At 36.6% G+C, this 11,896-nt stretch overlaps 1 protein-coding gene across 8 annotated transcripts in view; it reads left to right on the forward strand.

Moving 5' to 3' along the window:
• The window catches only part of LOC134227108 (cadherin-87A), a 1,007,180-nt gene extending 995,923 nt beyond the window's left edge, over nucleotides 1-11,257 (forward strand). For all 8 annotated transcript variants that reach the window (XM_062708398.1, XM_062708391.1, XM_062708382.1 and 5 more), the window contains one exon: nucleotides 8,901-11,257. In XM_062708398.1, coding sequence (XP_062564382.1) covers nucleotides 8,901-8,993 — 93 coding nt within the window. In that variant the 3' untranslated portion in view covers nucleotides 8,994-11,257. The remainder of the gene's footprint in view (nucleotides 1-8,900) is intronic.
• The last annotated feature ends 639 nt before the right edge of the window (nucleotides 11,258-11,896 follow it).

Consider the following 11,896-nt stretch of genomic DNA (forward strand, 5'->3'; position numbering starts at 1 on the left):
TGTTGAACAACAGGCACGAAAGTCCATCACCTTGTCTTAGTCCCCGGCGCGATTCGAACGAACTGGAGTGTTCGCCCGAGATCTTCACACAGTTTTGCACACCATCCACCGTTGCTTTGATCAGTCTGGTAAGCTTTCCAGGAAGCTGTTCTCGTCCATAATTTTCCATAGCTCTACGCGGTCTATACTGTCGTATGCCGCCTTGAAATCAACGAACAGATGGTGCGTTGGGACCTGGTATTCACGGCATTTTGAAGGATTTGCCGTACAGTAAAGATCTGGTCCGTTGTCGAGCGGCCGTCAACGAAGCCGGCTTGATAACTTCCCACGAACTCGTTCACTAATGGTGACAGACGACGGAAGATAATCTGGGATATCACTTTGTAGGCGGCATTAAGGATGGTGATCGCTCGAAAGTTCTCACACTCTAGTTTGTCACCTTTCTTGTATACGGGACATATGAACCCTTCCTTCCACTCCTCCGGTAGCTGTTCGTTTTCCCAGATTCTGACTATCAGTTTGTGCAGGCAAGTGGCCAGCTTTTCCGGGCCCATCTTGATGAGCTCAGCTCCGATACCATCCTTACCAGCTGCTTTATTGGTCTTTAGCTGTTGAATGGCATCCTTAACTTCCCTCAAGGTGGGGGCTGGTTGGCTTCCATCGTCCGCTGAACTGACGTAGTCATCTCCTCCGCTGCCTTGACTTTCATTGCCTGTACTCTCAGCGCCATTCAGATGTTCCTCGTAGTGCTGCTTCCACCTTTCGATCACCACACGTTCGTCCGTCAAGATGCTCCCATCCTTATCCCGGCACATTTCGGCTCGCGGCACGAAGCCTTTGCGGGATGCGTTGAGCTTCTGATAGAACTTGCGTGTATCTTGAGAACGGCACAGCTGTACCATCTCCTCGCACTCCGCTTCTTCCAGGCGGCGTTTCTTCTCCTGAAAAAGGCGGGTCTGCTGTCTCCGCTTCCGTCTATAACGTTCCACGTTCTGCCGGGTACCTTGCTGCAGCGCGACCGCCCGCGCTGCGTCCTCACTTATAACTTCTTATTTTACACTTTTTTTTTCTTTTTCTTTTTTGACTTCTCATTTCTAACTCATCACTTTTCACTTCTCACTTTTCCCTTCTTGCTTTTCACTTCTCACTACTCGCTCTGAATTTCTTACTTCCCACCTCTCATTTCTTACTTCCCATTACTCACTTCTTACTTTTTACTTCGCACTTCTCACTACTTCTCGTGTCTCACTTTTAACTTCACACTTCGAATTTCTTACTTTACACTTCAAGACAAAATTTTCAAAACGACTTACCTGCTTTTGTAAACAAAGATTCAAACGAAAATTTGACGAATCTGATAGCTCTCCCACGCAAACCAACACCACCAATAGGTAGGTGAAGGTTTCCACTACTTGTTGATAAGTCGTTTTGAAAATTTTGTCTTGACTTTTAACTTTCCACTTCTCATTATTCATTTCTCATTTCTCACTTATAACTTCTTATATCTCACTTCTGACTGTTCATTTCCCACTTATGACATTTCTCTTCTAACTTTTCATATTTCACTTCTCCCCTCATACTTTCACTTTGTATTTTTGACTTCCCACTACTTACCCAAGCAACCAAAAGTACGGATCAGATGGGATGTTTTGGCTTAATCAACTTGCATTTTAAGTAATTTTTTGTATGGCTGGAGCGCAAAAATGAACTTTTAAGTTCTGTTAAGGTGTTTGGAACTCGATGTGAACCAAAAGTGAACTTATTGGTTCGGTTAGGAACAAATTTGGGTAAAATGTGAACTTCTGGTTGTTTGGGTATTTCTCACTTCATACTTCGCAAGTCTCACTTCTTATTTCCTACTTCTTACTTCCCCCTTTGCCTCCTAGAATTTCTTCTCACTTCTAACTTTTCACTTCTCACATCTCATATCTTACTTTTCATTTCTCACTTCTAACTTCTTATTTCTCACTTCTCATTTCTGACTTCTAGATTATCATTTTTCACTTCTAACATCTAACTGTATCACACATGTACTGTTTCTGCCAACATTGAGTTAGCGAGGTGAAAATGCATTGAAAATTTGACTTAGAGAATATCGAGTAAGGAAGATATCGACTTACGGAGGGAGCGCAGTATGCTAGGTTCAAGGGATTTTGAATTTCATCGAGTGAGGGAGAGTTCACTGTAGAACGAAAAAAGTAAACAAAAAAAAATTAACGAAATGGATAGAACGAAAGAAATAAAACTAAAGAGATAGAATGAACTACAAGAACAAAACTGATTGAACGAAAGAGGAAGAACGAGAAAGAAAGAAAGAAAGAGATCGAACAAAGGTTTTTAAACGGAACAGATAGGATGAAAGATATAGATCGAAATATATAGACGGAGGAGATACAATGCAAGTGATAGAACGATAGAGATAGAACGAGATTACAGAAAGGAAACGAAAGATGTGGAATAATAGAAATAGAACGAAATATATTGAATAAAAGAGATAAAACGAAATAGATAGGAAAAAACAGATAAAATGAAAAAGATAGAACGAAGTGGTAAATCCAAAGATATAAAACATAGAAGAGATAGAACGAAAAAAATTGAGGGTGATAGAACAAAACAGATAAAACCAAAGAGATGAAACGAAAAAAATAAAACATAAGAAATACAATAAAAGAGAAAGAAAACAACAGATAGAGCGAAAAGGCAAACGAAAAGGAAAGCGAAAGAGATAGGACGAAAAAGATAAAACGAAAGATATAGAACGAATGAGAACAAAAGAGATAGAATAAAAATAGATGAAACAAAAAAGATAAAACGAAAAAGATAAAATAGAGGTAGAATTAAAAATATGAAATTAAAAAGATTAAACGAAATACAGGTTCCGTTTTTATCAACACGGTCCGTTAGTTTCCGTTGATAAAATCGGAACAGTGACAAAATCAAAATAATTTTCTTTGACGATTTTTTTGCTGGGAAAATGTTTAATTTTCAGGTTCTAACAATTTTAAATGCTAAGGGCTGTTCATAAACCACGTTCTAGTGGAAGCAAGGGTTAGTTAGTGAAAAGAGACCAAAGTTATAAAACATAGGAAATGTATATTGATCATTAATGGAGACTGGTTGAGGTTCCTGGCAAGTAAGGAGTGCGTCAAGGGAACGTCCATAAATTATGTGACGCAAAAATAACAATTTTCATTGCCCCACTTTTTTGTATAAAATTTCCAAAATATGATATGAGTGGTCACACTTTCAGAAACCATATCACTAAACGTGTAACGTAATTTATGGCCGATCCCTAAGATAAGGTGGTATCCGTTGATAACATAACAATAAATTAGAAAATATTTGATATCCTTAACTCTTTCGGGACGGATGGCCAAATATTCCCAGTGTTTTAGATTGGCTGTGTCATAGAAGAGAGCTAGGTCCCCAGTTTCTTCAGCAAAATGGTATGAAAATCAGCCGGATGACACACAGCTATGCTTCTGGCTCCGGCATAAAATTCACGTTATCATTTTGCTATGGGCGTTATTTTCTGATAAAATATTGTTACCAAATATTCAAATTAGTTTTGCACCGTACTAACCGTGTGGTGTTGAATGACGGTCTTATAACAATTAAATTGAAAACCGAACAAATTTTTCACGGCACGGAATACGTGGTACATAGCGACAATAGTAAAAAATTCATTCCAATCACTTAACAACAATTACTCCATCACAGAAAATTAGTCCTGAAATGATGTTTTTGTTTACTAATTTTGAATTGTCAGTGGGGCCCACCGCGCGCTAACCCCAGAGATGTTAGACACCATTTTTTCCCATTGGAGAGATAGACGATGACAGTAGGGTGATAAAAATAATATGACATTCAGGACGTTTTAAAGAGATGCAATACAGTGGGTATCGAAATGTAGAAAATAAGTTCTTGGAAAATTGTTCGAAAGAACTATCAGAGTAATCATAAAAATATTTTAGTATGGCATCATTTGTTTCAACCATTCGATATCGTGTCATATAACATCAACTCATGGATGGTCCACTATAGCTTGTAAAAGAATTTAGTGATATTCTACCAGCTCGACAGAACTGCTTGTATGTTTAGTGATGCACGGATATATCATTTAGGATTTGGTTGAACGGGTAGATTGCATATTCGGAGCGTTTTGGAGAACAGAACAGCCTTGCAGTAGCTTGTAAAAGTAATGAGTACCTTTCTGTCGGCTCGACTAACCTGTTGGAGTGTTTAGCGATACACAGGTACATCGTTCAGGACTTGGTTGATCGGATCGTTCACATGTTCTGAACTCAAGGAAGTTTTAGAGAACCGAAAAGGCCTGTAGTAGGTTGTAAGAAATAATGAGTGACATCATCGGCTCAACAGACCTACTGGGATGTTCAACGATGCATGGATACATCGTGCAGGACTTGGTTGATCGGGTAGATCACATGATCTGAACTGTTTTGAATTCAAGGACGTTTTGGAGGAACGAAAAGGCCCGTAGCTGCGTGTAAAAGTAATGAGTGAAATCCTATCGGCTCAATGTACCTGCTAAGATCTTCAACGATTAATTCTGTTTGTATAGATCGAGATCTGTAAGAGATAGATCGAAACGACAAAACGAAAGAAATAGAATGTAAAGGATAGAACAAAAAAGATATAACGAAAAAGATTAAACGAAGAGAATGAAGCAAAATATAATAACGAAAGAGATAAAACAAAAAAGATAGAACAATAGAGATTGTACAAAAGATAAAGAACACAGTAGGTAGAACGAAAGAGATTGGACAAAGAGAACGAAAAGATAAAACGAAAAAGCTAGATTGAAAGAGATAAAACGAAAGCTATAAAATGAAAGAGATAGGACAAAATAGATTGTTCGAAAGAGAAAGAACGAAAGGGATAAAACAAAAGAGAATGAACGAAAGTTAAAGAATAAAATAGATAGAACAAAATTGGATAGAACGAAAGAGATTGATCGAAAGAGATTGAACGAAAGAGATACAATTGAAACAATACAACGATAGAGATAGACCGAAAGATTTAAAACGAAGTAGGTAGAATGAAGCATACAGAACAAATGGGATTGAACGAAAGATAAAGGACGAAACAGATAGAACGAAAGAGATTGAATGTATAGGACAAAGCAAAAGAGATAGATAAAAGAGATAAAACGAAGGAGGTAGAACGAATGAGATAAAACGAAAGAAATAGAACGAAAGAGATAGACTAAAAGAGACAGAGAGAAAAGATAAATTGAAAGATATAGAATGAAAGAGATAGAATAAAAGAGAGTGAATGAGATAGAACTACAGATATTGCACCAAAGAACGAAATAGACAGAATGAAAGATATAGAACGATAGAGATAAAACAAGGTTATAGTAAGGAAACGAAATTGGTGGAATGAAGGAGATGGATCGAATTAGATGGAATAAACGAGATAGAACCAAAGAGATTGATCAAGAAAGATATAACAAAAGAGTTTGAACAAAAGAGAAAGAACGCAATAGATAGAACGAAAGATATTAATCGAGGTAGAACGAGAGAAATAGAACAAAAGTGAAAGAACAAAAATAATAGACCGAAATAGGTAGAACAAAACAGATAAAGCGAAAAAGATGGAACCAAAGAAATAGAACAAGAGTGATATAGTGAGAAAGAAAAAAAACGAAAGAGATAGAACGAAAAATATAGAATGAAGGAAATATGATATATGATGGAAGAGATAGCATGAAAGAGATAGAACGAAAAGTTAGAACGATACAGATAGAACAAGGATAGAACGAAAGTCATAGAGCAAACGATAGCGTAAAAAATTAAACAAATAGAAAGGATAGGATCAAAAGGGATACAACGACAGAGATAGTACGAAAGAGATAGAATAGGATCAAAAGGGATGCAACGAAAGAGATAGAACGAAATAGATAGAACGGAAGAGATAGAATGAAAGAGATAGAACGAAAGGGAAAGTACGAAAGAGATAGAACGATAGAGGTAGATCGAAAAATATAAAACGAAACAGATGAAATGAAAGAGATATAACGAAAGAGATAGAATGAAAGAGATTAAACGAAGAAAATAGAACGAAAAAAATAGAACTAAAGAAACAAAACAAAAGAGATACCACGAAAAAGATTAAAAGAAGAGAATGAAACAAAATATATAGAACGAAAGAGATAAAACGAAGAAATAGAACAATAGAGAATGAACGAACGAAGAAGAACAAAGTAGAGAGAACGAAAAAGATTAGACAAAGAGATAGAACGAAGAGATAAAATGAAAAGGATAGATTGGAAGAGATAAAACGAAAGTTATAAAACGAAAGAGATAGGACAAAAGAAATTATACAAATGAAAGAGATAAAACAAAAAAGAATGAACGAAAGATACAGAACAAAATTGATACAACGAAAGAAATAGATCGAAAGAGATAGAATTAAAACAATAATACGATATGGATAGATCGAAAGAGATAAAACGAAGAAGGTAGAATGAAGCATACAGAACAAATGGGATTTAACGTGAGATAAAGGACGAAATAGATAGAACGAAAAAGATTGAACGAAAGATAAAGAACAAAGTAGATAGAACGAAAGGGATAGAATAAAAGAGACAGTGAGAAAAAATGAAAGATATAGAATGAAAGTGAGATAGATAGATAGAGTGAAAGATACAGAACAAGGTTATAGAAAAGAAACGAAAGAGGTGGAATGGAGATAGGAGATAGAACGAATTAGATGAAATAAACGAGATAGAACCAAAAAGATTGATCAAGAAAGATAAAACAAAAGAGTTTTAACAAAAGAAAAAGAACGCAATAGATAGAACGATAGATATGGAACGAAAGAGGTAGGGCGAGAGAGATAGAAAAAAGGATAGGACAAAAGAGATAAACCAAAATAGGTAGAACAAAACAGATAAAACGAAGGATATGGAACCAAAGAAATAGAACAAAAGTGATAGAACGAAAAAACGAAGGAGATAGAAAAATATAGAATGAAAGAAATATGATGGAAGAGATAGCATGAAAGAGATAGAACGAAAGGTTAGAACGATAGTCATAGAGCAAACGAGAGCTTAAAAAATAAAAAATAAATAGATTTAAATAGAACGGAAGAGATTAAACGAAAAAAATAGTACGAAAGAGATAGAATAAAAGAGGTAGAATGAAAGAGATTAAATATGATCAAAAGGGATACAACGAAAGATATAGAACGAAATAGATAGAACGGAAGAGGTAGAACGAAAAAGATAGAACGAAACAGATGAAACGAAAGAGGTAGAACGAAAGAGATAGAATGAAAGAGATAGTATAAAAGAGATTGAATGATAGATAAAGAACGGAACATATAGAACGACAGAGATAGAACAAGGTTTTAGAGCGGAAACAAAATAAGTGGATTGAAAAAGATAGAATGAAATGGAAAAAATAAAAGAGATAGAACGAAAGAGAGGGTCGAGCTCGATTCTTAGTCCGGCCCAGGATGTTTTTGGGTGGGAAACATTATTGACACTACACACAAGACAAGAACGAAACGGCAGAACCAGAGCCGTAGCGTGGAGTCACAGCGCCCTAGGCGAACATTTCAGTAGGCGCCCATACTTTCTGACGCTCTTGTCAAAAGTCAACCACACGCTACGGATAGATAGCAAGAAACTTCATGCATCAAATGGATCATGTTCACGATTCATAATCGTGTTTTTGCCTTGCCTTGTCATAAGACAGTTTGTACTATCCCATTTAATTCCACCACTTGATTGTACCTTGACAGATACGCATTTCTATCTCAACAGTAAGGTCGTCTTCAGTGTTTCGTACTTGACTCGACTTGCTCGACCCTTGGATTGTTGCATGGTTATGTTGGGCTGCTTTCGGTTTGATACCAGGCAAAGTTACTCTGAAAGACAAAGTGATTAAAACTCCAACATAATTTGGAGAACCCAAGACATCTACACTGAACCAATAAGATTTGGAGCTCATACGCCAGTGCATTGGTATTTTGGGTAGATAACGGTTTGAAATCAAGCGTAATAGACCTGATAGATTATTTGATTTAATTCCAGAACTATTAGAACATTAGCATTGAACCAATTCGATTTGCTTTTGCTCGGACTTGCTCGGACAAGTTGGGTTGCTTCTGGTTTGTTACCAGGATCTATTAATCTGAGCTCCAGAACGATTACGTGAACCTAGAACATCTGCTCTAGACAAATTTAAATAGTAAATCATTTTCATAGGCCTTAGGTACTGCAATGAAGTTATAAAATAGTTGTTGAAGATGTATGTTTGGCTCACATTGAAGCATTTTTTGTAAATATAAATTTTCTAGATTTTGCATGATGACTTTCCTACTCCTGCCAATCTAGCAAAAATAAGCCAGCTTGCTAGCTTGGTGAAAAGAGATGTAATGGAAGGGGCAACCGTGAACATATTGTGAGAACCATTCAGTGCATCTTCAACGTCTGTTCTCTGTGGTGAAACCTAGCAATGAGTTGAAATACTCTTTGATCACTGATTGGGTTTGGATGTTTCGCGGGTTCGTATCGTTCACGATAAAACCAATATGCTTTTGTCTTTGGCTTTTATATGCACGATAACGCTAGGCAGAGTTGCCCTACGCTTGTGGCAAAGAATCTGCTCTTTTATTTTTCATAATTTTTAATAATTAAAACACGTATTTGCAGTCCGCGCGCCCGCGTTGCTTCGGTGTGCTCCATTTTGACAGATCGAAGTGACATTTAGTGACACTCAAACATCCATATATTAGTTGAACTCACTAAATGAAGATTATTCAATTGTTAAAAATTGTGAAAAATGGACAACTCTGCCGCTGGGTGGACTTATCAGAGTTTTATTTGTAAAAATATGGTTCACTAACTCCTTCTTTGATCTTCTTTACAGATGTACGAGTTCCGAGGGTCCACCTTTCAGGTGCAGCAGCCAAACGGCGGTTCCGGCGGTGATCAACCGGACTACGTAACGGAACTGATCTAATAAAGAATTTTCGAATGGCATCGAAATGTTTTAACCCAACCGTGGAACAATCCTTTTTAAATCCTTGATGGATGCAAAGTTTCGTCATCATTTGGGTTTTAGGATAGGATATCATTAGAAGAGTGAAAATCAATTCAAATCACAAAATAATCGAAAACGATTGCCAAGTAGGAAAAGTAAAAACTCCCCCAGAAGTGAAAGACAAGAAATGCTCAACGTGTTTGACACCCGATTGAAATACTCTTTTGAGGATTACTGAAGAGTAACGGATAACAAATCACTCTTTGCTAGACAATAAATAGGAAGAATAGTTTTTATGACCAGAAGGGCACCAGGAAAACGATGAGGCACTCCCCGCGCGGACCCATACTGAGATTAAGTTGTTATTAATTTAAGTTATGAAAACCATATTAACCAATGACCACAAGAATAAACGGTGATCAATCACGCTCCGGTATTTTGGGGGCAGGGTGCTTTACGGGGTTGCGACCGGGGTCACCATGCAGAGCCATTCACATTACGCAAAACCAACACGACTGACCGGCGACGATTTCGGGTTCATTAAAATTTCTCCCATTTTCTGCCAACAACCAACCAACGATCGAACCACCACAGCCGCCCGCGCACACGTGGCATGTCATGTGAGTGAGTTAAACAAATGAATTCAATTAAAAAACAGCGCAAATTTAAATCGAGGAAAAAAGTTCGTCTCGTCATTTGATCGATTTTTTTTTATTTTCGAAAAATTGGTGAGGCATAAAGTTCAGAACATAAAATCATTGGAATGAGACAAGAAAAACAAGAGAAGTATACAAAACTAATCGATCGATTAGTATGCATCGAAACCGGCCGATCGATGGTCCAATAACGAACTTATTCAATGTATGGCCTTCATTCCACATACTTGCTTTACATATCTTCACAAAAATATTTTGATGCTGCATGAAATTCCAGTTTTTACTGTTTCGCTACTGTGAGCTTTTGAACGCTAATCTTGATGAAAAGATAGTGAAATTTAATACGTACAGGAAACGTACGAAAAGTAAACATGAATGTATTGATTGTGAATAAAACTAATAAAGAGCTATTCTACATTGTTTTCAATTTTCTTATATGTTTTTGTATTTTCCAAACACGAAAAAAGCTTCAACATCATTGCTTGCGAGATTAATATTCACTTGGATCATTTGATGTTTCAAAATTAACTCAAACTGTGTTGCTTTTCTTGCAAATGAATAAGTTAAGATATGTAAAGTACGACTATTGCGCAGACTTGCCTCATGTCCTGTGTATGTTTCGCAAATGGTACCCGAATCGCTCATCATGTTAGTGAAAACTAAGCACAAATGTAACAATACTTAACATGAACAGAATATCAGTTAGTGGCACAGTTGTTTAAGCGGTTGTTTTTATTTTCAAAAATCGTTACACTATTTACACCTGTTAGATTGAACAACGGTCACTATTTCAATTATCGATTACTATCCTGATTGACATTCCACTATTGACTGATAAAATGAAGCTCAACCTAAAGTCCATTCGTCCTTGTGTCATGATCAAAATATAAGCCTGAATCTGTTAAAATGAAGTAACCGTATGAAAAAATGAGAGCGTGCTGTTAATTTATAAAACAAACCAAGAACCGAATCGTCGAGGTATCGAGAGTTCAAAAATTGTAAATAATTCAATCTAGTAAAAATGGATGAGGAAAAATTAAATTATTAAAAATCAATTATGTTAACGAGTTAATGGAGGCAAGCAACGAACATGGGTGGAATGCGTAGCACTCCGTTCAGTTTGGCGATTTCGCATTGGTCGCGGTAAAAAAAAGCTCAAACAATCGGAGTTAACGAGCGACACGGGGTAATTGCCCGTAGCGAACACAAAAAAGTGAAATTTATACAAACTCATAAAATTCCAAGGGGCTGGGAACTCACGACAGACAGCTACCCGTTTTCGCGGGGATTTCGCTAAATGTACAAAACCGGAAAGCGGCAGCCGTCTTGTTGGATACCATTATAGACTTTTATTTTGTTTCTAATCTTAAGAATTGTAATAGCATTACTTCGATTAGGTGGCATTCTTGGCAAGCCATATATGGGGAACGACAACAAAGTTCGAAAACATTTTAGCACACAGGCGGATAAAATTCCACAAAACAAAAGAAAATGAAAACCAGATCAAATAATTTCCGAACAAATGTACGGTTTCTGTGAAGAGAAAAGTAAGTAAAGTTTTTTAGTAAAATTGTAATAATTATAAGATACTGTTGTGTATTTCATGGTATGTGATAATTCACAATTTTCATCCAACTTTGTGTTTGAACCAACAATACCGTTGCTATATTCTTTATTGTTTTCAGAGAGATAGAAATTTATCGAGTTTTTTCCATTTAATAATGTGAATTTTGCGGTTCTTCACTAGTCAATAGAGAAGGGTCAAATACCACTTCTACAGGTTCAACCGTAGGACCTGCAAATCTCCCGGATTTCAAATTAAATCTATACTTGAGCTTTCAAGGACACACTACTCAATACAGAAGCAAGGCTCAGCTGTCATTTTAATTCGCGAATAGTCCAGTGCATGATGACGTAGGTTGACAGTTCACAGAGCTTGTTTACAGGGACTTAGTCTCTGGAGCAGCTTCCGGAAAAACTGTTTTGCGATTAATTAAGAATATTGATGTCTGCTGTGGTGGATTTATGGTAGGAATCAAAGCATATCACTAGAATATTCGGATCAAAATGATTTTGAAAGAAAATTACTAATTTTTATTTCCAGCTGATCGATTTTAATTCTAACACCCTGTAAACAAGCTCTGTGAACTGTCAAATAATTGAGGTTAAGTTAAGATCTTGCAATGGTCTATACTAGGGATCCTATAATGAGAGATATGCGAAAGC

This window comes from Armigeres subalbatus, chromosome 1, assembly GCF_024139115.2.
Source record: "Armigeres subalbatus isolate Guangzhou_Male chromosome 1, GZ_Asu_2, whole genome shotgun sequence".
Taxonomy (NCBI): Eukaryota; Metazoa; Arthropoda; class Insecta; order Diptera; family Culicidae; genus Armigeres; species Armigeres subalbatus.